Source organism: Cnephaeus nilssonii (genome assembly GCF_951640355.1).
Source record: "Cnephaeus nilssonii genome assembly, chromosome: 22".
Taxonomy (NCBI): domain Eukaryota; kingdom Metazoa; phylum Chordata; class Mammalia; order Chiroptera; family Vespertilionidae; genus Cnephaeus; species Cnephaeus nilssonii.
The window spans coordinates 5,231,727-5,254,196 of record NC_137093.1 but is presented as its reverse complement, the minus strand read 5'-3'; the positions used below and the strand labels follow the sequence as shown (position 1 = coordinate 5,254,196).

The following is a 22,470-nucleotide window of genomic DNA, read 5'->3' as shown; positions in this document are numbered from 1 at the left end:
CTGCCTGCCTGCCTGCCTGATTGCCCCTAACCACTCTGCCCCCCCTCTGCTGGCCTGTTCACCCCCCACTGTCCCCCTGCTGGCCTGCTCGCCCCCACCTTCCCGCTCCATGTGCGGGTGTAACAGGGAAGTCAACAGCACCCCAAGACCAGGTCAAACAAAGCCTGACATATCCCTGGAGTCAGCCATTCCCCCAGCATCCCCTCCCAGGGTGGGGCACAACTGAGATTAGGAATGTCCAGCTCAGTTGCTGACTAGCTAGGTGACCTTGGGCAAACCACATGACCTCTTTCAGTCTGACTTATCCCCCTGCACAAATGAGAGGGTTTGAACTAGCACTAGATGGTCCCTAAAGCTCCTTTCATTTCCCATTGGGAGGCACAAAGCCTTTACAACAGGAATGGAATGTGGGCACAAACAGGAAGTTAAGAAAAAGTGCCAGCACATCAAGCTCAATGAGGAGACCTCCATGACTCCAAAGGCCAAGCCTGAAACCCAGGTCCAAGTGATACCGTCCACAGCTGAGGTCAGAGACTCCACCATCATAGAAAAATGCAAACTTTCTGAGTCTTTGCTCAGTTCTGAGACCTGACCCTCCACCAATGATTACAAATGCTTCGAATTAATTCATGAAGACTGAAGGCTATGGACCACTAATGTCCCTCCCTAGTCCTCTCTTGATCAGCAAATTAGTGGAGAAAGGAAACGAGAGCCCCCTGCCCTGGAACGCAATAGTAATTGTCTTCAGGAGAAAACAGGAAGTTAGGATCATGCATGTATTTCCTCTAAAACCTAAGTCGCTCCAACTAATTATAAAAGTATCCACAAGGGCCCTAAGAGTCATTCCTGCTGTGAACCAGACCTTAGACTGGATTCTAAAATCTGGAGCAGTGAGTCCCATCTCTGGGGCCCAGCCCTGTCCCTGGGTTGAACCCCGCCCACGGTTCTGCCAGCAGGGTCACCTCTCACAACCACCTGTATTTTTTTGTCCTAAACACAGCTAAAGGGCCTTTGCCTGGATAGGCTGCCAGCCCTTCCCACTCCCTCCTACTCTCCTGGAGTGAATGCACCCATCCATCTGGAAAACTCAACAGCAAGTGAGAATAAGAGCCCCAGCTGCATGTCCCCAGGGTCAACTTATTTTCCCTCTGTGGTTTCCTGAAAGACAGCCTGAGTGTGTCTAGAGTTCTAAAGTCATTTTCAAGGTTCTTTCCTCTACCCCTAACAACCCCTTCTGGGCAAATAGAGCTCCATTAATCATTGATGGACTCAAGGAGAGCCATGATCAACGCTGCACTGGATTTCCTGCCCCACCCTCCCAGCTTCGGGAAAATCAAGCTTCAACATTTGACTAGGTGAGGGATAAGCTTTTTCTCCTGTGAACAGTGTGCCTAGAGCCACTTCTCCATGCCTTAGACACAATCAATATTTAAACTACCGTCAAAGAAATCTGACTAGCACAGGCCAAGGTTTCCCAACCTTGGCACTGTTGACACGTTGGGCCCGATTATTCTTTGGGGGTGGGGAGTGTCCTGGGCATTGCAGGACTTGCAGCAGCATTCCTGGCCTCTATCCTCTAGGTGACAACCAAAAAGGTCTCCTGACCTTGTCAAGTGTCCTCAGGGGAGGGGAGCAGTCACCCCTAGTTTAGAACCCCTGGAAGAGGCCCCTGTAACTGTTGTATTATGAGATTGAAAGCTTAGTTAGTCCCACCCCTGTGGGCCTAGCTTTAATGCTTTAGACTTAAATCTACGTGAATGTTTTCTAAAGCAAACCCCATTTTGAAGACCAGCTGGCTGTTCAGTCCTATTAAGCAAATCATCCCTTTTTGGCCTGCGTCTCCAAATCCTAAAGTTTCATGGTTATTAAATTTGCTATGCAGTCGCCTCTTGGGTCTTGTGAGAATTAAATTGCAAGAGCAGAAATGTGCCATCTAATTTTGTGCTTCAGACCCGGGAGGATGGTGTGGCTGAGTAATTGGTCGGCTGTTTCTTTGAAGTCACTCCTTAGGGTCCAAAGAACCTTTCTGGCGCGTTCCTTAAGGAAAAGGTGGTTTTCCTTGTGCTTGTGAAGTACTCTGGGCTGACAGAACCCGCAGGACAATAACTGAAAGGCTGGTTGGTACTTAGTGGACTTTTCCTAATATTATAAGGAAAGGAAGGTTTCAGCATTTCCCTGGTTCATCTTCTGAATTACTTTCATTCCTGCAGCTGTGACCGTGGGCAGATTTTTATCCCCAGCAGTAAAATAGAGAAGAGGAACAGAATTGCAACTACGGTTCCTGTCACAGGCCTTGTGAGATAGGACGCTGTAGGTCAGACTTCAACTGTGGTCAGGTTACTTCGCTGGAAAATAAAAATCGAAGACTAACAGCAACAGGAACTATGAGGAAATCAACAATTGCCAAAAGTGATGATTTTGTCTGGATCTTTTTACTAACAAAATATTTTAAAATCATAGAAAAAAATTCTTTGTAGACTATAAAAATTCATCTAGTTAAAAACAGAAATATTTACATTTGAAATTACCTTGATCTGAACTCCTCCCTCCAAGGAAATTTACATCTTTAAATCCCTGCAGCTTTCTAAGAGAGGAATTTTAAGGTGGCTTGTTGCCCGGCTGGGCTGCATCCGAGGGGAGCTGGGTAATCCGTCCTGGAGGAATCCTTCGAAATGGCCCGACTGCTTGCTCACACTTTCCAGTCCTGCAACCCTATAAAACGGCCTTAACAACCACTTCATGGTTCACTGGAAGTTCTGACCACACATTGACAACGTCGCACTTTTGGAAGAGAATGTGGCCAGTCTAGGAGAGCTCTGTCTGGCTCTGACCTCTGAGTGCTCCCCCAGCCCAGAGAAAAAGCCTCGTGGGAACGGAGGGGGGTCCCCCGCCATGATAACAGGCCTATGCCGGCACTGGCCATACTTAGGATGTTTATGGTCTCGCTCAAGAAATGAAAGAAGAGGTCACTGCACTAGAGCAAACATTTTCGATCATTGCTTTATTTCATTATTGTTCAACAGCAAAGTTCATTCCTCTCAAGGTGGATCTTGAATTGTTCCTTTCCTCATTCTGAATAAAAAAGGCAATGAAGAAAAAGCCTGTACTTTTGGAGACCTAGAATCTTATTTATGCTGATAAGCTTTTGACTGCAGTTTCGTGTTACAATATTTCCTGCTGGCATCTTGGTGGTCACACGAAGCGGCCCACCCTCCAGTGAAGATGGCTACCCACAACCACCACCGTTGAAACCAAAAGTAAGTGTTGAAAAATGCACCTTTTACAATAAAAAAGTAGAAACCAATTCAATTTCCTTTTTTTTTTTTTTTTACGAATATAAAGTTTCTTGTAAATATGTACAGTCTTTTGAGCTAGTTCTAGAGCAGGAAGCATTTCACACGTGGGACACACGATATACACGCCGGGGCTCTAGAAGCCCGTTTCTCATGGAGACCCTAAATGAAATGCCAAGACTGAAAGACTCGTTTGCAGTGACCTTTCCAAATGCTGTGGACCAAGAGACAAAACTTCAGCAAACATTCAGTCGGATCTGCCCTGGGGGCGGGGGCGGGGGGATGCAGTATGTCCCCAAAGACTCGAAGCAACACATAGAACACGACAGCATGACACTGGCCAAGGGTGCGACCACGGGAGGGTCTTGGGCGTTTCAGAGGAGAAAGCACTTAGGTTAGGAGACGAGCAGGAAGGAGCCGGGACTCGGGCCAGGCTGCAATCTGGAAAGGGGTCTGAACTGTGGACACCTGGGTTGAAACACGGTCATGTTCACCTGCTGCGGTGGGAACAGGGCTACCTGTCGGCCTACCTAGGATGTGCCTTGGTGGTGGGAGGCGTGCCTAAGAGAATCCAAAGCGAGAGATGCCTTGTGGGAGATTAAAGGCAGAAATAAGGCCGCTAGTTAGCTTGCCAACTGCAAAGCCTCTAGGTTGGTTCTTTACCAGTTGCCAGGAATGTACCGGTCGCCAGGGGGTAGAAACAGGTGGGCCGCACTGCACCTAAGGACTTCCGGGCCCGGCGGAGGTGGGAGCTGAGCTGCGGCTGCCTCTTCCTGGTCTTAGTCTAGCCCTAGGGAAAGGCTCGTTGGGAGTCACAGTTTTGTGGGGTAGAACCGAGCTGGGTTTGTGTGATAGTCATCCATGTGGACCGGCAGGAAGCGTGACCGTGTGAGGTGGTGGTTTGCTGAAATCCTTCTCTGGTCGTAAGGCTTGAGCGTTTGGTTTTTGTTGGTTCAGTGCTACAGACCGCAGCTTATGTGGCCAGTGAGCTGGCAAGTCGTCAGAGGGTCTCGATTTGTGGGAGCTATGGTACGGTCCTAGGACATTGGCAGAGCAACCCTAGGGGGGCAGCCAGGTCGGGGCGGGGGGGGGCAGCACATGCAGCGAACCGCCATGCAGAACTCCCGGACGGGTCTCTTCCATCCCAGGGCGGGAACAGCGTGCCATCGCGGACAGGAGGTGGGTGCCCCCAGTCCCCTCCCAGGCCCCGAGGCCCATGGGTGCTGGGCTCAGAGCAAATCTATTGCATGCTTTCCTGGCCAAAGCTACATGAAAGCGGGACAGCAGGCGGGGAGATCACGCTGAGGGGCGGGGAGGGAGAGCTCCTCGAGGTTCCTTGGCCCCAAGTCACTGCCTCCGAGCCGAGGCCCGATGAGCCGAGGCCCGATGACCTCCATACATTCTCAGCTGGTGGGAGGGTTAGTCGTCAAGGCCATAAAAGGCAATGAGAACAGTAAACATTTGGCTAAGATGTCGCCCTGGGTAAAACGGGGCGTCTGCAAGGAAGGGCAAAGACGAGAATGGACCTATGTGAGTGCAGGGAGTTAGCCAACTGGCGGGGACTCTACAACACATTCCAGGAGCAAAGACCTGATGTGTGATCTAGCTAAAAATGACTCAACAGGAAATACATTGCTATTCAAATCTAGTAAGAATTCTGTTGTCTTTAAAAAAAAAAAGGGAAAAAACTTGGAAAAAACACACAAACAAAGAAACAACCAACCCTAGGATCTTCAAATAGCTATTAATTAGGGGCCTAACCACACTGCAGTTAGCGCCCGGTTGGTTTCCTCTGATGAACTAGTACAGGCTAGAGCTAGGTACAAAAGTTTATGAATGCTCTGAAAGAGTAACAAAGTGCAAAGAGGATGACTGCAGGACGGTGCCGGCAGCTCCCAAGAGCCTCAGCGCCCCGCACCTCCTGAGCAGGGGTGTCCGTGCTGAGGTGGGTCTGGGTCCAGCTGTGCCATGGGTGGCTGAGCGATGGCGCTGGGGTCCCCTTCAGCAGAGTTCCATGGTGTGTTTGGTGTTTTCCTGCAGATTACGATGAGGAGTTGGCTTTTCTGACTGAGCTTTATACTGAAGACTGGTCCCAGACCTAGGAGCAAAAGGAGGAGGAGCGGGCTTAGCCACCAGAGGCCAGAAATTGCTGTGCTCTTTGCATAATCCAAACAGGAAGTTTGCAGCACCTGGTTCCCCCCTCTCAGCGGTTAATGCTGAGTGCTGGGCAGGGTGGCACCAACTAGCAGAGCCAACCCTCAAAGCTTGGGGTCCATCAGGGCCTGAAATTCACTAAAAAGTCTCCAAAGCGATGAGTATTTCTACTGACACACACACACACACACACACACACACACACACACACACACACCATCTTATCAGTAGGGCATAGGAGCAAAGAAGATAAAAAACATTTAGAGGCTTTCCTCTCTGTCCCGGCAGGGGTGTGACGGTGACCTGCAGATGGCATCAGAAGAAAAATGCCATCTACAAAGGCAGCTTCAGTGACGGAAGATTCAGATTCTTCTAGAAGGCAGCCACTGCGACCAGCATCAGGGCAGCCTTCCTGAAAATGCCTGACGTATGTGTACATTTGTGTGGGCGCTTGGAAAGGCAAGGCACAGAACGCTTTGTGTAGTAAGTGATTTGTGTGTAAGAAGGGCGAATACACACACATCTGCTTATGTGCACACTCCCTCCAGAAACTGCCTCCGAGGAAGGGAAAGATCCTGTTTGGTCGCTACCCCATTTGTGGGACACACACACACACACACACACACACACACACACACACACATACACTATCCATTTGCTTAGGAAGTCTCTTGTGAAATCAAGTACCTTTGCTTGCTAACCTCACGTGTCTCACCAGCCTGAACTACAGTAGCGGCGTTCCTTTTCACAACAGAGGCCCGGAGGGGGCCTCGCTCCCCGGTCACTCCTCTGGCCTCCGGATGGTGCCTCACCTTGTTGACCTGGGACAGGGGGGTCCTCACGGCTCCCACAGGCAGCCGGCCCCTACTGCTGTCTTCAAACGGCCTCCCAGGGGACCGCTCCCTCCGAGTGCTGAGCATGCGGCCTGGGGACTTCTCCCGCTCCAGGGGGCGGCCGGGAGACTTGTCCCTCCGCAGCTCGGTCCGCCCCTCTCGGTAGCGGTGGGGTGTGCTTGGCTCTCGCGGGTGGCTGGGGCCTTCGGGTGGCGCCGGGCTAGAGGCCACACGCTTGGTGATGTGCTCGTTGTACGTTGGCGGGCCTCGCTTGTTGGGGCTGCTGGCAAAGGAGAGGGAGGGGAGCTGAGGGGCATTCCCCTCCTGTGAGAACCCCCATGCCCCAGCTCCCCACTGACCCTGAGAAAAGGGCCCCACCCGGTGTTCTCCAGGCTCTTTGTTTGATTTGGGCAGGGAGGGCAGGCAAGAGAGCACAGATGACGACAAAAGAAACTCAAGCTTCCGCTCTAGGAGCAGGCTTTTGTTTACTGAGCACCTACTGTGTGCCAGGCCCTATGCTCAGCTCTAACTGTCGTCAGACCATCACAACAGCACAAGCTGGGAAAACGGAGACGCAGGCGGGCTGGTGACTGGCCTGAGCTAGAGAGTGGACTCAGCTCAGGCCAGTTTGATGTCACAATCCCCACCCTCTATCCTTCGACTTATCTTTTCCTGAGCCCCGGAGGCACGGGAGGACTGCACGTGGAGGGTCAGCCTGCTGAAAGGCCCTCGATGCAAGGTAGCCGTTTGGAGAAAGCCTGTTTCATCCCTGTCAGCTGCCATTGCTGTCCCCCTCCTGGGCAGGTGTTCAGTCCCCTCTCCCTCCAGGTGGCTTTCTAAGGAGGCAACCCAACGCTGATGTGAGAGGTGCAGGGATCTGGCCTGACATAAGTACGAAGCCGAGCAGGGCAGATAAAAACAGTGTAGCTGCTCATAAAATGTCCCTGACCCCAAAGGGTGATGGTTAATAACCAATCAGGTGAAAATACTGAGCCCCTCCCCGCCCCCCAAAAAAGAAAGAAAACACTGAGGCCTTTTTGTACAACAAATCCAACCCTGTACCCAGCACTGGCCTGGGTGTTTCATGACGATTTCTGCACACATGTCCCTCACCACCTCTGAAGAAGCAAAAGCGAGAAACAGCACTGACATGCGGCCTCCAAATCCATTCCTTCCCACCCCCGTGAGCAGAGACAGATTCGGGTCCTCATTATCTGAGCATGATTAGTGCTGGGAGAAGGCAACCCACCTACAATGAGACCATTTATAGTGAATCCACTTGGAGACATATTTTCATTGTTGGGGCTTTATCTTCAAAAGTAAAAGGAGAAATCAGAAAAATAAATTTATTTTATCCTTGATATTTTAAAAATATAAATTACATGCTAATTCTAAAAATGAACCAAGTATGAATCTCATACTGACTTATTTTGCTGTAACTTTCTCAGCAAAATTATATGCTTGAAAAAAATTTTTTTTAAATTATGTTAACATGCTGCATGTCATCCTTTACAAAGATGCTAGCTTTTGCAGTAAATCATAAAGACATCTCTTCGAAAATATCTGTTTTTCCCAAAGGCCTATTGTAATCCTTGAAATTTAAATTTTTCCCTTTGGGACAGTTTATCATTTTATCAAATTTGTTGATTTTCTTTCTTCAATTATTGGTCTAACTTTACCAGAACCTCTTTTGTCAATGCCCAGAATTGAAAGCAACTGAGCAGCAAAGATATTGATCCCTGGGGGAGAAAGACTAGAGCAAGCCGAGGGCCACACCCAGACAGAAGCCTGTTTGTGTAAGTAAAGTTTTATTGGAACACAGCCAGGCCCATCTGGTGATGCACTGTCTATGGCTGCTTTCACACTACAGCCGAGTGGAGTAGTGGAGACAGAGACCATATGGCCCACAAAGCCGAAAGGATTTACTATCTGGACCTTCACGGAGAACGTTTGCCAATTCCTGCTCTTCAGTGAAACAGAGAGGCTGGTGAGCGAGATCACTTTATAAGCAGTCGGTTCGTTGTGCACAGTTTCATGTCATTCTCTTACTTCCCGGTGCACCGCTAACTGTGAAGATCCAGATACCAAATGTTCAGAAAGCCAGACCTCCCTGCGCTGAGCATGCAGCAATAGAAGAGGGTAACTCGGATTTCAACAGCTTGAAACCAGGTTTACATTCATCTCTAGTTATGTGGCTTTAAGACATGGCAGACAAATAAAATGAATCCCAAGTAGGAGAATCACATCAAGTCTGTTTGTAACGGATGAGAAATTACAAAATGTGTCCACAGGGGCCCATCAAAAAGTGAGAGGGAGGTTACTGCCCAGGGGAAGAAAGACGGCTCAAGGAAGGCCATTCGGGATGTCGGCTCAGATTAATGGACGAAAGAAAATACCCATCCTTCTAGGCCGAGTGGGCAATCTTCCATCGCCACATGCATTAATAACCAATGATCTTTCACGTCAATTTTATGCTTCTTGCAAAGAGTTACATCTCCTGCTCTGCTAACTAGCCCAGGGCGATGTGGCTGACCTGACCTGCGGAGCAGCTGCGGGTTTGGACTGAGAGCGCCGGGCCCAGAGTTAGTCTTGTCGTGTTGTTTACACGTTGGGGGAAATTCAGTTTATTAAACGTTTCACGTAACTGCTGTCCAGTTTTGCCAAGCTGTGTAGTGACTTTCAAATTCTAGTTTTCACAACCTGGAGACCAGACAGTTGCTTTCACATGACGTGCGTAGTGCCTCATGACTGGAGTTTGCTTTGTTTATAGGGTCTGTACGCCTTGTCTTTCCCAAGAGCTATTTTGTGAACAGATAATGTATTTCTCCATTGAAAACACAATAAAAAAACAACAACCACCAGCACTCTCCCCCCCAATTTCAGACGTTTACGTTCTAACCTGCCCAAAGCAGTCTCCAGCTAAAGGCCATGTATACGCCATGAGGCAGCTAAAGACTAACGCTGGTTTTCCACACGCCTGACAACAGCATCATTTCTGCCCGTTCACAGACTCTGGGGCCACTTTCCACCTCAGAAAAAGTCACTCATTTCAGAGACACCACAGTCTCAGAAGGAAGGTGCCTGGCCACTGAACTAGTGAGACAATGGAGAGAAAAATCTAATTACAGTACTTTGATTTGTTCTCGACATGACTTAGGAGCTACTAAAATAAAGCCTAGATGAATTAAATAAAAACTACTTAAATAAAATCTAAAATTCCCAAGGAAGGACTTTGAGCAGCCACTCTTGAGGCAGGGGCAGGCCAAGAGTGAGGAGCTGCTGGTGATCCAGCAAGTCCTGGGATTAAAACCACACTGACCGAACATTTCTGACTGACTCTGATATTTCAGCAAAAGAAAGAGACAGAGTATTAAATAGCCTCTGAGCCCAAGACCTGAGCATTTTGTAATATCAGAGGTGTTTCCTCCACCAAACCGAGTGTCCCTTCAGATTAGAAAGTGTCTTCTTCATCTCTGCACCCAGCCAGACATCGGGTCTGGCACAGGGTAGGGGTCCACATAACTCTTTGTAGACATGTGGGGTTGTAAACCAGTCCAGAAATTGAAATCCTAGATCATTAAATATCCCCTGGGTTAAATCACCTCAGCCCTTTCTGTGGACCAAGGACTTGAACTTGACACATCTCACGCCTCCACATCGCCCTGGAGCTGGCTAGCCCTCTGTGGCAGGACAAGGCCAGGCCCACTTCCACACAATGCTGTGGGACAAAAGGTTTCCGCCTCCGCGGAGGAACACTCAGCAACATCTATCAAAATCACAGATGCACAGCCGCTTCTAGGAATTTATCCTGCAGGTAGATTCCTAAGCATGCAGACAACAAAATGACGCAGGCACACAGTCATCTGCCACAGCAACAGACGGGAAACAATCCAATACCCAATGGGAAAGGAGCAGTGCATTAAGCTGAAGGTCATGGGAAGGAATGCTGTGGAGGCTTAGAAAAGAGGAAGAAATACTTCCCACACTGACACGGAACGCTCTCTGAAATGTTAAGGTTTGCGGCCTGCACAGTGTGTGGCCACCTGTATGAGAAGGAAGGGCAGAGCGAGAAACCTGTTCCTTCATAAAAGCAGCAAGAACACCGACAAACACTGTCAAAATCAACTTTCTGGAACTCTGGAAATTAACCAAAGGCTTGCAAGAGCGTTTGTGTAAGAAAGACAGCTGACTTTCAGCAAGAACAAGCTTTGTGACACTGTAACTTGACCTGCTCCCACGGCTTTCTCCCCAGATGTGCAGCCGTGTTGAAAGCAGCAGCCTTGTGGAAGCCAGCTGAGTGGCCGCCACCAGAGGGAGCCTGGTGGGACTGACACTCCCCAGAAAAATGTCACCATCTGACCTGTCTGGTTCCTCCTTGGAAAAGACCCTTCTCAGGGCTGGTTTTTATTTGTCCTGGCTTAGCGCTACGTCGTTGGAAAAGCCCTATCCCAGGGACCTTCAGTGGCAGCCATAAGCATCAGTCTGGGAGAGTCACTAACTAAACAGCAGCAAGCCCACGGAGGGGACCAGATTTCCCGTCACCACATTCTATTATCTGAGAGGCTTTGTTTTCAACAAAAAAATCATGACATACAAAGAAAGAGGGACGTCTAAATAGGACTTCATTTCTTCTGGGAAATGTTCCCTGACCCCCAAGTCCAGGCTGGGGGCCTCCTCTGAGCGCCACGGAACCTCAAACGACCCCGATGGCAGCCTCACCTTCTAGGCTGTGCTGGAATCGCCTGAGTGCATGTGTCTCTCCCCTGGGACTTCACCAGGGAGGAGATGCATCTGGTTTACTCACCACTAACCCTGCCACAACCGCCCAACTAGCCCGGAAGGACATCTGCTAAAGCAATGACTGCAGAATGCCCGCTCCACCCTCCAGAGCCACTGAAACACCCTCCAGAGGAAGGCCGGGGGTTTCCTCCACCTTTGCTAAGGGGCATTTGAACAGTCTCCTGCCATTACCCTGACTAGGTCATGTCAAGGCTGCGGAGCTCAAAGGAATGAGTGGCTTGAGCTTCAATGCCGGGGAACCTCCAGCCAGGTTGGCAAGATTTCCTTCTGCTTTGCAGAAAGTGCTAACCCCCGGAATGAGCAGAGGGGGGGCACGGTACCTGCGGGAGGTGGAGGGCCCCCGGTGGTGGTCAGTGCCAGACTCCTTCACGAGGTTTCCTTTGCAGCAAATGATCCTCAGTTTGTCCTGGTATGAGGACGCCAGGTAAATCGCTCCCGAGGAAATTGCAGGGCCCAGGTAGCGTGGGTTTGGGATTTCCAGATACGCTCGGGCCGGGGTCCTGCAGAGAACAGAAGAGCAGCAGTGCAGGTGGGCGCCACTGCTAGACAGACAGGGAAGAAGAAACAAGCGCCCGGCCCGACACCCACCCCAACCCTGAGCCCGTCGGAGCCGGGGGCCGTGCTTACCCCAGAGAGGAGCGTGCCTGGATCTCAATCACTTCTAGTGAGTTGAAGTGGGTCACAAACAGATAGGGTTCTCGGTAGGCTGTGGGCCGCCACGGAGGAAGCGGGAGAAGGAAGGGTTAAAAGGAAGAAAATGAAAACCAGCCTGCAGTGCACCCTTGGGCCCAGCAATCCCACCGAGCACAGTGAGGCACGCTCGAGGGTGTTCACCGCCACGTTGTCAGAGCAGAAGATGGGAACCAGCTCAAGGCACGTGCGAGGGGATCAGGTACATACAACGTGGCACAGCTCAAAAATGCAACAAGAACCTCTCCAGGACTGATATGGCGGGTGGGGCGGGTGGGAAGAGTCCTGAGGTGTGTAGTTTTCTTTAGTGTATAAAGCAAGATTCAGAATAATGTGTCAAGTGTGCTACTGTAATGATAAAAAAGGGGGACATAAGAATATATTTCCTCTCTGCATTTGCATAAAGCCCTAGAAAGATAAGAAACTCAACTATTTTCTCTTGAGAGAGTGGGGATGGAGAGTTAGGAAGATGGGTAATATGGATGAGACTTTTCACTGTACACATTAAAAAATGTTTGCTTATGTGCATTTTGAAAAAATTAACTAAAAAAAGACTGTGTTCATAGGTAATTAGATATTTCTGGTCTTAATACCATATATCACAGTGTCATTGAAACACTAATGATGACCAGTGATCTTTCCTTTTTTAAAATATATTTTATTGATTTTTTACAGAAAGGAAGGGAGAGGGATAGAGAGTTAGAAACATTGATCAGCTGCCTCCTGCACACCCCTACTGGAGATGTGCCCACAACCAAGGTACATGCCCTTGACCAGAATCGAACCTGGGACCCTTCAGTCTGCAGGCCGACGCTCTATCCACTGAGCCAACCCGGTTAGGGCATGATCTTTTCTATCTTAAAGGGAAAAGGAGGCCCAGGGGGTCTCCTGGCCTTGAACCTGGGCTGGCTCTGTGGCCTGCTTTAACCAGTGCATACGGTGGGAGAGAGGCCTGAGCTTCCGGTTCCGCCCACATGGAGAGGAGCTGAGGCCTCCAGCCACCAGCCCAGCCGGGCTCCCACCAACTGCTGCCATGTTTGTGAGGCCACTGTGACCCGCTGACACCACATGAAACAGCTAGCCGGGCAACCACACAATCATGGGCAATAAGCTGTGTTCAGTCACTAAGTTCTGAAACTTGATATGCAGCAACAGATAAACAAAAAAGCCTTGAAGGGCATTTCAGCTGTGATGGTAATTCAGAACATTCACAGGGACAAGCAAGGACATGTTTGCATGTATGTGTGATCATGCACGTAGTTCCACTTTTAGAACTTAGGAGCAGAGGATACTATTTGACAAGTGCATAAAAACTAGTACAAGATCTCATCACAGTGCTATTTACACTTAAAGAATGGCCAGGACCTGAGTGCTTTGCCCAATTAGAATGGATAATATTGACAGGTGTTCGGCGATGCCCTGGGATACTCTGCTGCCTTGGAAATGATTTAAATAAACTCAGGGAATGGTCTGCTTTCTATCATGAGACCCTAACAAATACTTCACAAGGCTGGTGGGTTTGGCTGATGCAATTCTCTATCAAGCCTTAGACTCTGCCCTGAGCACTGACTCGGGGGACGACTACACGTGGCACTTGTAGTCCAATGGAATCCTCGAGCCCAGTGCTTGGGCCAAAATGAATTGCGCCCACAATGCCTCCCCAGGACACCAGCTGCTGGCGACAGGAGCCCGCACACCTGCCGCACTCACCGAAGGCCAAAGGTAAGCGACTCCACTTGAGATCGTCTGTGCGGCTACGTCTTCCGTAAGAATCCACGAACACCCCAAATTCTGCAAGGAGTCAGAGCCCGGACATCAGCATAGCTAAGGCTAACAGCACACACTGACGGAAGAAGGAGAAGTCGAGCCCAGGGGACCACTGGCCAGATTTCACCAGATGGTTAAAACCTAAGGACCCTGCTAAGCCTGATCTATTAGAAAAAGAGGGTTCAAGTGAAAGGGGGAGAGAGAGGAAAAGAAAAGGGAGGAGGGAGGAGGGTTGAAGAAAGGAAGGCAGGGAGGAAAGGGGAGAAATAGAGACCCAGAGACAGGAAGGAAGAGAAAGAAAGACCCAGGGATTTGGAAAGAAAGAAGAAGAGAAACATCAAGAGAAAAGAAAAAGAAAGAAGGAAAGAAAAAAATATAAGGACAGGGAGAGAAAGAAGTGAGGACAGAGAAGGAAAGAACTGCCTGATCTTTGGGCAGAATAGGGTAGCGCTGGATCAGGATAGCACCCTGGTGGGGACAGGACGGCGATACTGAGAGGTCTTTGTGGCAGCTGGAAGTTCTCTGCACCCCAGCAGGTCCCGCCTTGCCCCAGAGTCCCCTGACAACCCGCAGCCCTGGGGGACCAGTCTGGGTCTGCTGGTGCCAAAACAGCAGCGAGCGGCAGCCCCGACTCACCGTGGAAGCAGAGCAGGTACTCCTCCCGCTGCCCTGCACTGTTCACCTGCATTATCGAGACAGGGAAACTGTGGGAAGAGGAGGCAAACACAGCAGGCGCCAAGGAATGGTCGTTCTTGTCCAGGAATTCTGAAAAGGCAGGCGAGAAGCAGGGCTTCAGGAAGGGGCTGGAGCTGGTGGCAAGGCCAGAGCAGTGTGTGGGCTGGGAGGACTGGGGCCCTACCCTCAAGCGTGTACTGCTTCATGTCAATTTCGTAGAATTTATTGGTTCCGATGAGGATACTGTAGTTGGTGAAGTGGATACAGCTGCAGGGCTCTGAGGTCTCTATCTCCTGAGAGAGGGCAAGAGGAGAATGTGAGTGTCCTCACCCAAGGTAGCCACGCCTCCAGCTCTCCTATTTCCGCCTCAGGCCTCACTGAGCCCCGCAGAGGGACCCCTGCCACCAGACGTGTTCAAGCTGTGGATTACGCACAGCAGTCAATCTTTTCCCGTCCCTTTGCTATCTCTGAATTCTTTGCAACCCCAATCTAAGAAAATAAGGCCAAATTACAGCCAAATAAAAGGGCAGAAACACCAGTTCAATGAAAAGGTAGCATTCAAAAAGAGAGCTTTAAAAATACAACATTCTTATCAGAGGAAAAAGCCTGGAGAAACACACCAACTATTAGCAGTGGTGGCTGGAGGGAGTGCTTTTAGCTTCCTTCTTTCTTCGAGTTCTACGTTTCCATTTTGAACCTACATCACCTACATAATTATTTAATTATTATCACCATCACTGTCGTCCTCTGTCTGAATTATCTGCTTCCTAATTGCTGCTGCTTGCTTTCAGGCCAATCCTGATGGTCCAGCAACCCAGGCATGCTTATTCGAAATGGTGGCCAGGAATTAGGAAGAAGCAATGGTTTCTGAGAATTCTCCTGAAGCGAACAGTTCAAACTCTAATCAGCATTATCCTGACCACTAACTATTCACTGACCACCTACTACGTGGAAGGAAACTTTTAGGCAGCATGACAATGTGAAATGGCTGGAAAAATCAAAGTTCAGTTTTGGTTTCGACTGTGTAACTTCGCAAGGCCAGCCTCAATCGTCTTACCTGAAACTGGGGATTGCCACACCTGCTTCTCAGAATCGCTGCAAAACGTGTTTGTAAAGGAGCCAGCTCAGTGTCTGGTACCAGTAGGTGCTCAGTAAAAACCCACCCTACACTAACAACAGCCCACGCAGGGTGGACAGGCCCTCCAAGGAACGACCCTGGTTTATTCACCCTTCCTTTCACTTTTGAGACTAATCATGAAAGAGCCTGAAATAAACCGGGCTTATTGGGTGGAACATCCTACCCTGGGACGACAGACAGCCTTCTCCCGAAGCGAGGCCGGGAAGGGCCCGCCGGCACCCTGCCAGCCTGCGGTCAGCCTCATGACCCCGCTGCTCCGAGGAGAGCCAGCTCTGCCTGCACCGCCCGCACAGCGGGCAAAGGCTCTTCCGAGGTAACGCATAGAACTTCCAGGACAGAAAGACTCTAGTAAGTGCCACAGGGACGGCAGCTTCTCAGAGATCCCTTTCCTTTTCTCCTGCTCTCTCCATCAGCCACCTTCCTTTCCACCTGAACGAACGGCTGGCTTCACGGGGCTGGCTGGAGAGGCAGCTCACGACCAGGAGGCAAGTGAGAGGAGACGTGCAGCCACCAGCGGCCTGGAGCCTCCTCCAGGAAGGAAGGGTCTCTCTCCAAGGTCACCCGGCGAGAGGACGGCAGGCGAAGGGACAGACACGCGCTGTTCCCTGAGAAGCACGCTTTCTACGCCAGTGCGTGGGCAGAGCAGGTGGACCAGGCCCAAGACTTACTTTGCGAATGCAGTACTTGCTGAGGTTTTCGTTGTAGCGGAGAACGACGACTTTGCTGGGCATGGCTGCACAGATGCAGAGCCCGTTCTCAATCTGAAAGGCATCGGAGGAAAAAGGAGTGTCACTGGTGTGTACAGTGACTGCGGGAAAAGAGCGAGGTCTCACCCTCGGCACTGCTGAGCCCTCGACCAGGTGACTTCTGTGGTGAGGGGCTCTTCTGTGCATTGTGGGATGTTCAGCACCAACCCTGGGCCCTGCCTAGTAGATGCCAATAGTTTGACAAAAAATGTCTCCAGCCATTGCCCAACATCCCGGGGGGCAGGCTCCCCCTGCTCGAGAACCCCTGATTTAACAGAAACGCAGAGAAAGGCTCAGGAAACCCACCTGCCCCCACAAGCATTTTGTGTGTGTGTGTTATCTTACACCCCCAGGGCGGGGAAAGGCAGTAGACATTGCTATAAGAATTTAGAGAAGGTTTTGGCCCAGAAAGAAAAGTTCTTAGCTAAGATCTGTGTGTACAGAGTTCTACATTAAAACTTTTTCTAGAACAGCTGAATCCCTCTTACTTCACCTCCTACACCGAGATCTTTGTCATTTCACCAAGAGTGAAAAGAAGCTGATTGTTCAAAACAGTCCTGAAAGGAAGGTGGCTGGCAGGGTGGGCAGAGGGAAATGGGATGGATTAGGGAAGGAATACACAGGAAAATGAAAATTATTGGCAATATTCTATTTCTTGGGTTGGATAGAGAGTATGTAGATATTTACAACAGTATTAGGTGTTATAATTTTATAATTTACATATATACTCCATATATTTTTTGTATGTTTCAAACATTATGATGAAATTAACTTATAATTTTTTAAAAACCAATTTTTGGAAACTAAGATGCACATTTCTAAATAACTCATCATTCACAGATAAATATAAGAAATTTTAAAATATGCAGAATGACAAAAATTTACAGGGTGCAGCCTAGCCGGTTTGGCTCAGTGGATAGAGTGTTGGCCTGTTGACTGAAGGGTTCCGGGTTCGATTCCCAGTCAAGGGCACATGCCCAGGTTGTGGGCTCGAGCCTCAGTGTAGGGCATGCAGGAGGCAGCCGACCAATGATTCTCTCTCTCCCTCTCCCTTTCTCTCTGAAATCAATTATACACACAAACACACACACACACAAGGTGCAACTAAAACTGTAGTTAGAGGAAAATGTGTAGCCCTTAAATGCTTATATTAGAAAAAAAGACCTGGAAATTAATTAGTGAAACATTCTGCACATTGAGGTCCCGAGTAGAGCATACCTTGCCAGCAGCAAACAAGTGGCAGCCTTTGACAGCTTCAAAAATGTTGGGCGAGATGTCTGGCTGGGCAGGAAGGTGAGACTGTGCCAGGGACTGTTTCACTTTCTTCACATCAACAAGACACAGGGCTCGCTCTTCTCCTGAGGGGAAAAGGAACAGCTTCTTGGTCAGTTTGGGGACATTAAGCAAACACATAGGATGGCAGTTCTAATTCTATTCACAAACAAAAGCCAGCAAGGCCACACAGATGGACTGTTTTCCATGAATTCCTATAAACACAGTTTAGGTCCAAATTTCAGATCTCAAATGAAAACATCTCGCCTCTTAGTCAAGATTTAGGGAGAAAAAAACATTCTGTAGGCAGAAAACTGGAGAAGGTGAACTATACTTTTCAAACATGTTCCCCACCAAAGTAAGAATGGGATAGGAACAATGAGAGAACATTTTAAAAAACTACTAGAGGCCTGGTGCACGAAATTCGTGCATGGGGGCAGGGGGAGGAGGTGTCCCTCAGGCCGGCCTGCACCCTCTCCAATCTGGGACTCCTCAGGGAATGTCCGACTACCAGTTTAGGCCCAACCACTGGCTGCTAACCACTCACCTGCCTGCCTTCCCCCAACAGCCCTCCCCTGCCGGCCTGGTCACCCCTAACTGCCCTCCCTTGCAGGCCTGGTCGCCCCCAACTCCCCTCCCCTCCTGGCCTGATCTCACCCCCAACTGCCCTCCCCTGTTGGCCAGATCTTGCCCCCAACTGCCCTCCCCTGCAGGCCTGATCTCACCCCTAACTGCCCTCCCCTGCCGGCCTGATCGCCCCTAACTGCCTCTGCCTTGGCCCCCACCACCATGGCTTTGTCCGGAGGGAAGTCGGACATCCGGAAGATGGCCGGTCGACCTTGTCTAATTAGCATATTACCCTTTTATTAGTATAGATAAACTCAGACAATTCCAATATGGCAATGTCATGAAAGACAAAAGACAGGCTAAGGATCCACTCAGGTTAACAGAGACTAAAGAGACATGACTAAACACAGTGAATGATCCGGACTGGATCACTACTCTAAACAAATACTCTAAAGGCCAGGATGGGGGCACAGATAAAATCTGACTATGGGCAGTATATCAGAGCACTGTATTCCAGCAAAGGTTAAACTCCATGAATTCATAATGGTACCATGTGAAACTATTCTGTATGATGCTATCATAGAGGATCCGTGCCACAACCTATGGGTACAAACCCAGAGGTATACAACACCAAGAGCAACCTGCATGTAAACTATGGACTTTAGGTGACAATGGTGTGTCAGTGCAGGTTCATCACTTGTAACTAATGTACCCTCTGGTGGGGCTGTTGATAGAGGGGGGAGGCTGTGTGTATGTGTGTGTGTGTGTGTGTGTGGGGCGCACAAGGGGCCTATGGAAAATCGCTGTACTGTCCAATTTTGCTGTGAACCTAACACTGTTCTAAAGAGTAAGATCAAAGAGCCCAGCCGGTGTGGCTCAGTGGCTGAGCATCGACCTATGAACCAGGAGGTCACAGTTCGATTCCCGGTCAGGGCATATGCCCAGGTTTCAGGCTCCATCCCCAGTGTGGGGCGTGCAGGAGGCAGCCGATCAATGATTCTCTCTCATCATTGATGTTTCTCTCTCTCCCTCTCCCTTCCTCTCTGAAATCAATATATATATATATATATATATATTTGTTTTTTGGTGTGTTTTTTTTAAAGAATAAGGTCAAGGAGGAAGGGAGGGAGGGAGGAAAGCCAACAAGAAGAAACAAAGCAGCAGAGCAAGGAGCTAAAGACCAAGAAAAGTCCAGCCCTTCTTAGCTCAGCCCCTGGATCCACCCAGCTGTGTCTAAAACAGGACCTAATTGTGGATGTTTTGAACATTGAGCCAATAAATTACTGTTTTCCTTTTTTTTAAAAAAAAAAAAATAGTACCCAAAGGAGAAAAAAACATTTTTGCCTTGGTTATGTGAGAGAATACCCTGTTCTTAGGTGATATGCTGAAGAACTGGCTGCAACTCTCAGTCCAAAAAAGTGATAGCATGTCTGTGTATCACAGAAAGAGAGAAAAAAAATGTGGCAAAAGCCTAACAAGTGGTGAATCTAGACAAAGGGTCTCTGAGAAGTCACAAAGCAGACAAGAGCAGGCCACCTCTCACAAGGCTGTGGCTCCCAGGGTATGATGCGATGAGGACAAAGGTCTGACGTTAGTGAGCCTCAGGCTCACTGCTCTTCACCTGTCACAATGGTGAGAAGTTCCTTGGGGGTGTCAGTCTGTGCTACACCGGACCCCCAGGGAACCGAAAATGAACAAGAGAGCCATCAGCTTGGGCACAGACAGGGACAGAGAGAAGAGCTGCTTCCGCTCCATCCTGCTCCCAGGAGGGCCTGCCTTCCGGTTTCACAAGCATGACACCTGGCTTTCAAACAGTTTTCCTAAAGTGAAGAAAAAGCACCATGTCCTTGGCCTCCACCTGCTATCATGAGGAGCTTCTCCAGGTCCTTGATGATATAAATTTGGAAGACTGCTCCGATTCCCGGGACGTGGGTGAGGGAGTTTTTCAAGACATTCAGTGCATAGAGCCCTTCCTCGGTGCCGACCAACACCACCTGCAAGGGCAGAAGTGCAAGGGCAGAACAGAAGCATCGTCACGTCACCATAGCAACCAAACAGGAAGAGGCACAAAGCCGACACAGCCCTTTCTTTCTTGACGGCGTCTGTCCAGAAAACACCGTTACCTGGTCGCTGAAGGGCAGTGTGCAGTTCATGTCTAGCCGGTCATCACCTTCCAGTTTCAGCAGGGAGTTTCCAAGCAATTTCTTTTCATATGTGAAAGAAAATAAGAAAGAAAAAAAGAACCTGGTGAGATTGAACTATTTCATGACCAGAGACAAAAGCAAGACTGGAGAGAAGCTTAATGCCAGAAAGAAAGGCAAGTTACTCCTGAAAACACTCAGAAACACACTTCTGCTCTTGGCTTGCCTCATATTTTGATTTGAGCTCAAAAGGCAAGACGCGAGTCTTACCGCTATCTCTGGGGTGGTTGTTAATTAGCATTGGAGTTAGAACTCCGCTTGGACGCAGACGTAAATGAGTATATTAGTAATAGATGTAGAAAATATTCTGGGTAATAAGCTGAAGCTAAAGAGATGTACCTGCAAAGGGTTAATGAGCACATGGAAGGTTCTTTCCCCTACAGGCTGTAGCAAAAGTGCAAAGCCCAGAGTCAGCAGCAAACCAACAAGCTTCGGAATCTCTTTACCTGAACCCATGCAGGCAGCAGCCCGTAGGGAGTGCAGCCAGGGCCCTGGTGTACACAGAGTAACGTGGATTCAGTCAAAGGTGTACACGGGTAACGATGAAACAGGTCACTGAACAAGTCTACCCAGTGAGCAGAGCTCCTGATATCAGGAGGCTCGTGGGTAAGGATTCCGGTTGCTAATATTTCGAGTGTTTATTAGGAGATAAGTGTTTGAAAAGCGCTGTTTGGTCTTTGGTGGAGAAAATGCCAATGAGCAACGAGCCCTGTTCATATCCTGAAAAGTTTTGGGGGGGCTGCTGCCAATCAAGGCACACCTACGTCTCTAACATCTTAAGGATGAGTGGCATTTCAAACCTGCCTACAGAAGAGCAAATCGTGCCGAAGCAATTGAGAAGGCTATGAAAAGCTTGCCTGAAGTAGACATGGCTGGAGGCCGCCTTTTGTGCTGCTACATGGCCAGCGTGCTTGACACTCAAGCCTTCAAACCCAATAAACTCATCAGAGTAAACAAGAGAGAGGATTTCCGTTAAGTCCATGAGCTGCTGTGTTGCCATGACTAAGAGGTGGCTAGCGGTGCTGCCGCCCATTCTAAGAGGGCCCGTGACGCCCAGACAAGCCACCTGAGAGCCTGTATCTCTGTCCCCACAGAACTCCGCTCATGGAGCCACCACCCCTCCGAGAGGGAGCCCGAGGGAAAGCATGACAGCCAGGACCCCACCGCGTCAGCCCACAAAGACAAGCCCTAGCGCCCGCTCATACTCACAGCATCGGCTTCTGCCTTTTCCCTAGAAACTCTCCCACCTGCGACAACTGATTCTAAGGCGGTGACCCAGCGCTGTTTGTCGGGGAAGCTGGGAGCTAGCAAGTAGAGGGTTCTCCCGGGCCAGCAGGTGGTGTGCGGGTGGGATTCCATCTTCAGGATGTACGGGACATCTAGGAGTGCGACAGAGAGCACAGGGTTGGGTGTGGATTTCCCCACTCCCGCCGGAAGGGATGGCCCTGAGGTTTCAGAGATTTCACGGCTAAGACAGGGAGCTCAGGAGGTTGGGCCCTTGTGCGGGCCAATCCCCCACGTACCCTCCTGCCCCCACGGACTCAGCAAGCCCAGCCCACCTCCGGGGGAGGCCCCTGCTCTCCTCACCTGCTTTGGCTGTATTTGCGAGTTCAGAAGCACCAACGGCGCCATGAATAGATACATCCCCGTCGGGAAGGCACAGCTCAAATTCTTCCACCGGCCTCTGTCCAGCTTGGTGCAAAGAGGAAGGGCAGAAAGAAAAACAAAAGAACAGGAACAAGAACAAGGGGAGAAAAGAGGAAGAGAGAGAGAGAGAGAGAAAGAGAGAGACAGTATGCGTGGAAAGAGGCACACAAGAACAAAGGAGGGGAAGGGTGTGCAGAGAAGGCGGAGAGGGAAGATAAAAAAAATAAAGTGTGTCAGATGAGTAGCACAGTCAACTTTCTGATGACGATGCGGATTTATGGGTTAGTTGGCTGAGGCAGAAGTTCTCGGAAGGTGTGTTAGCAGGTGGAATCTTCAGGGCAGCACCCTGCAGGGTCTTCAGAGGGGAGACCTATAGATGTGAGTATCGGACCAATAACCTTTAGTGAAGTCACTTGGTGTTTAATTTTCAAAAATGGAAAACTGTAGAAGGCTTGCAGCGCAGTCCAAAAAAACAAAGCCTTCACGCCAAGCCTGGGAGCCCTGGGTCCACCACGTGCAATGAAATCCCCTGAATTCCTAATTTACCTTCTCTGGCTTCGTTGTCATAAATGAGGACTTTGGATCCCTCCAGGACAATGTACTTCCTGTCCCAGCCTTGCTGTCCTCGTTTGTTATTCCTGGGAAAACAGATGGAAAAGAAGAAATGTTTGAAATTCAGAGGAATCA

The 22,470-nt window shown here is 49.6% G+C and overlaps 1 protein-coding gene across 7 annotated transcripts in view; it reads right to left on the bottom strand.

Moving 5' to 3' along the window:
• Window positions 1–2,930: 2,930 nt before the first annotated feature.
• The window catches only part of CIT (citron rho-interacting serine/threonine kinase), a 164,229-nt gene continuing 144,689 nt past the window's right edge, over window positions 2,931–22,470 (bottom strand). For 2 of the 7 annotated variants that reach the window (XM_079763289.1, XM_079763290.1), the window contains exons 35-49: window positions 22,330–22,421; window positions 21,724–21,828; window positions 21,346–21,515; window positions 20,583–20,627; window positions 20,059–20,139; window positions 19,794–19,929; window positions 17,315–17,454; window positions 16,019–16,111; window positions 14,397–14,505; window positions 14,174–14,302; window positions 13,481–13,561; window positions 11,708–11,786; window positions 11,401–11,580; window positions 6,260–6,563; window positions 2,931–5,391 (exon numbers count right to left, since the gene is read on the bottom strand). In XM_079763289.1, the coding sequence (XP_079619415.1) occupies window positions 5,368–5,391; window positions 6,260–6,563; window positions 11,401–11,580; window positions 11,708–11,786; window positions 13,481–13,561; window positions 14,174–14,302; window positions 14,397–14,505; window positions 16,019–16,111; window positions 17,315–17,454; window positions 19,794–19,929; window positions 20,059–20,139; window positions 20,583–20,627; window positions 21,346–21,515; window positions 21,724–21,828; window positions 22,330–22,421 (1,768 nt within the window). In that variant the 3' untranslated portion in view covers window positions 2,931–5,367. The remainder of the gene's footprint in view (window positions 5,392–6,259; window positions 6,564–11,400; window positions 11,581–11,707; window positions 11,787–13,480; window positions 13,562–14,173; window positions 14,303–14,396; window positions 14,506–16,018; window positions 16,112–17,314; window positions 17,455–19,793; window positions 19,930–20,058; window positions 20,140–20,582; window positions 20,628–21,345; window positions 21,516–21,723; window positions 21,829–22,329; window positions 22,422–22,470) is intronic. The other 5 variants (XM_079763293.1, XM_079763295.1, XM_079763291.1 and 2 more) reach the window with 4 other exon arrangements.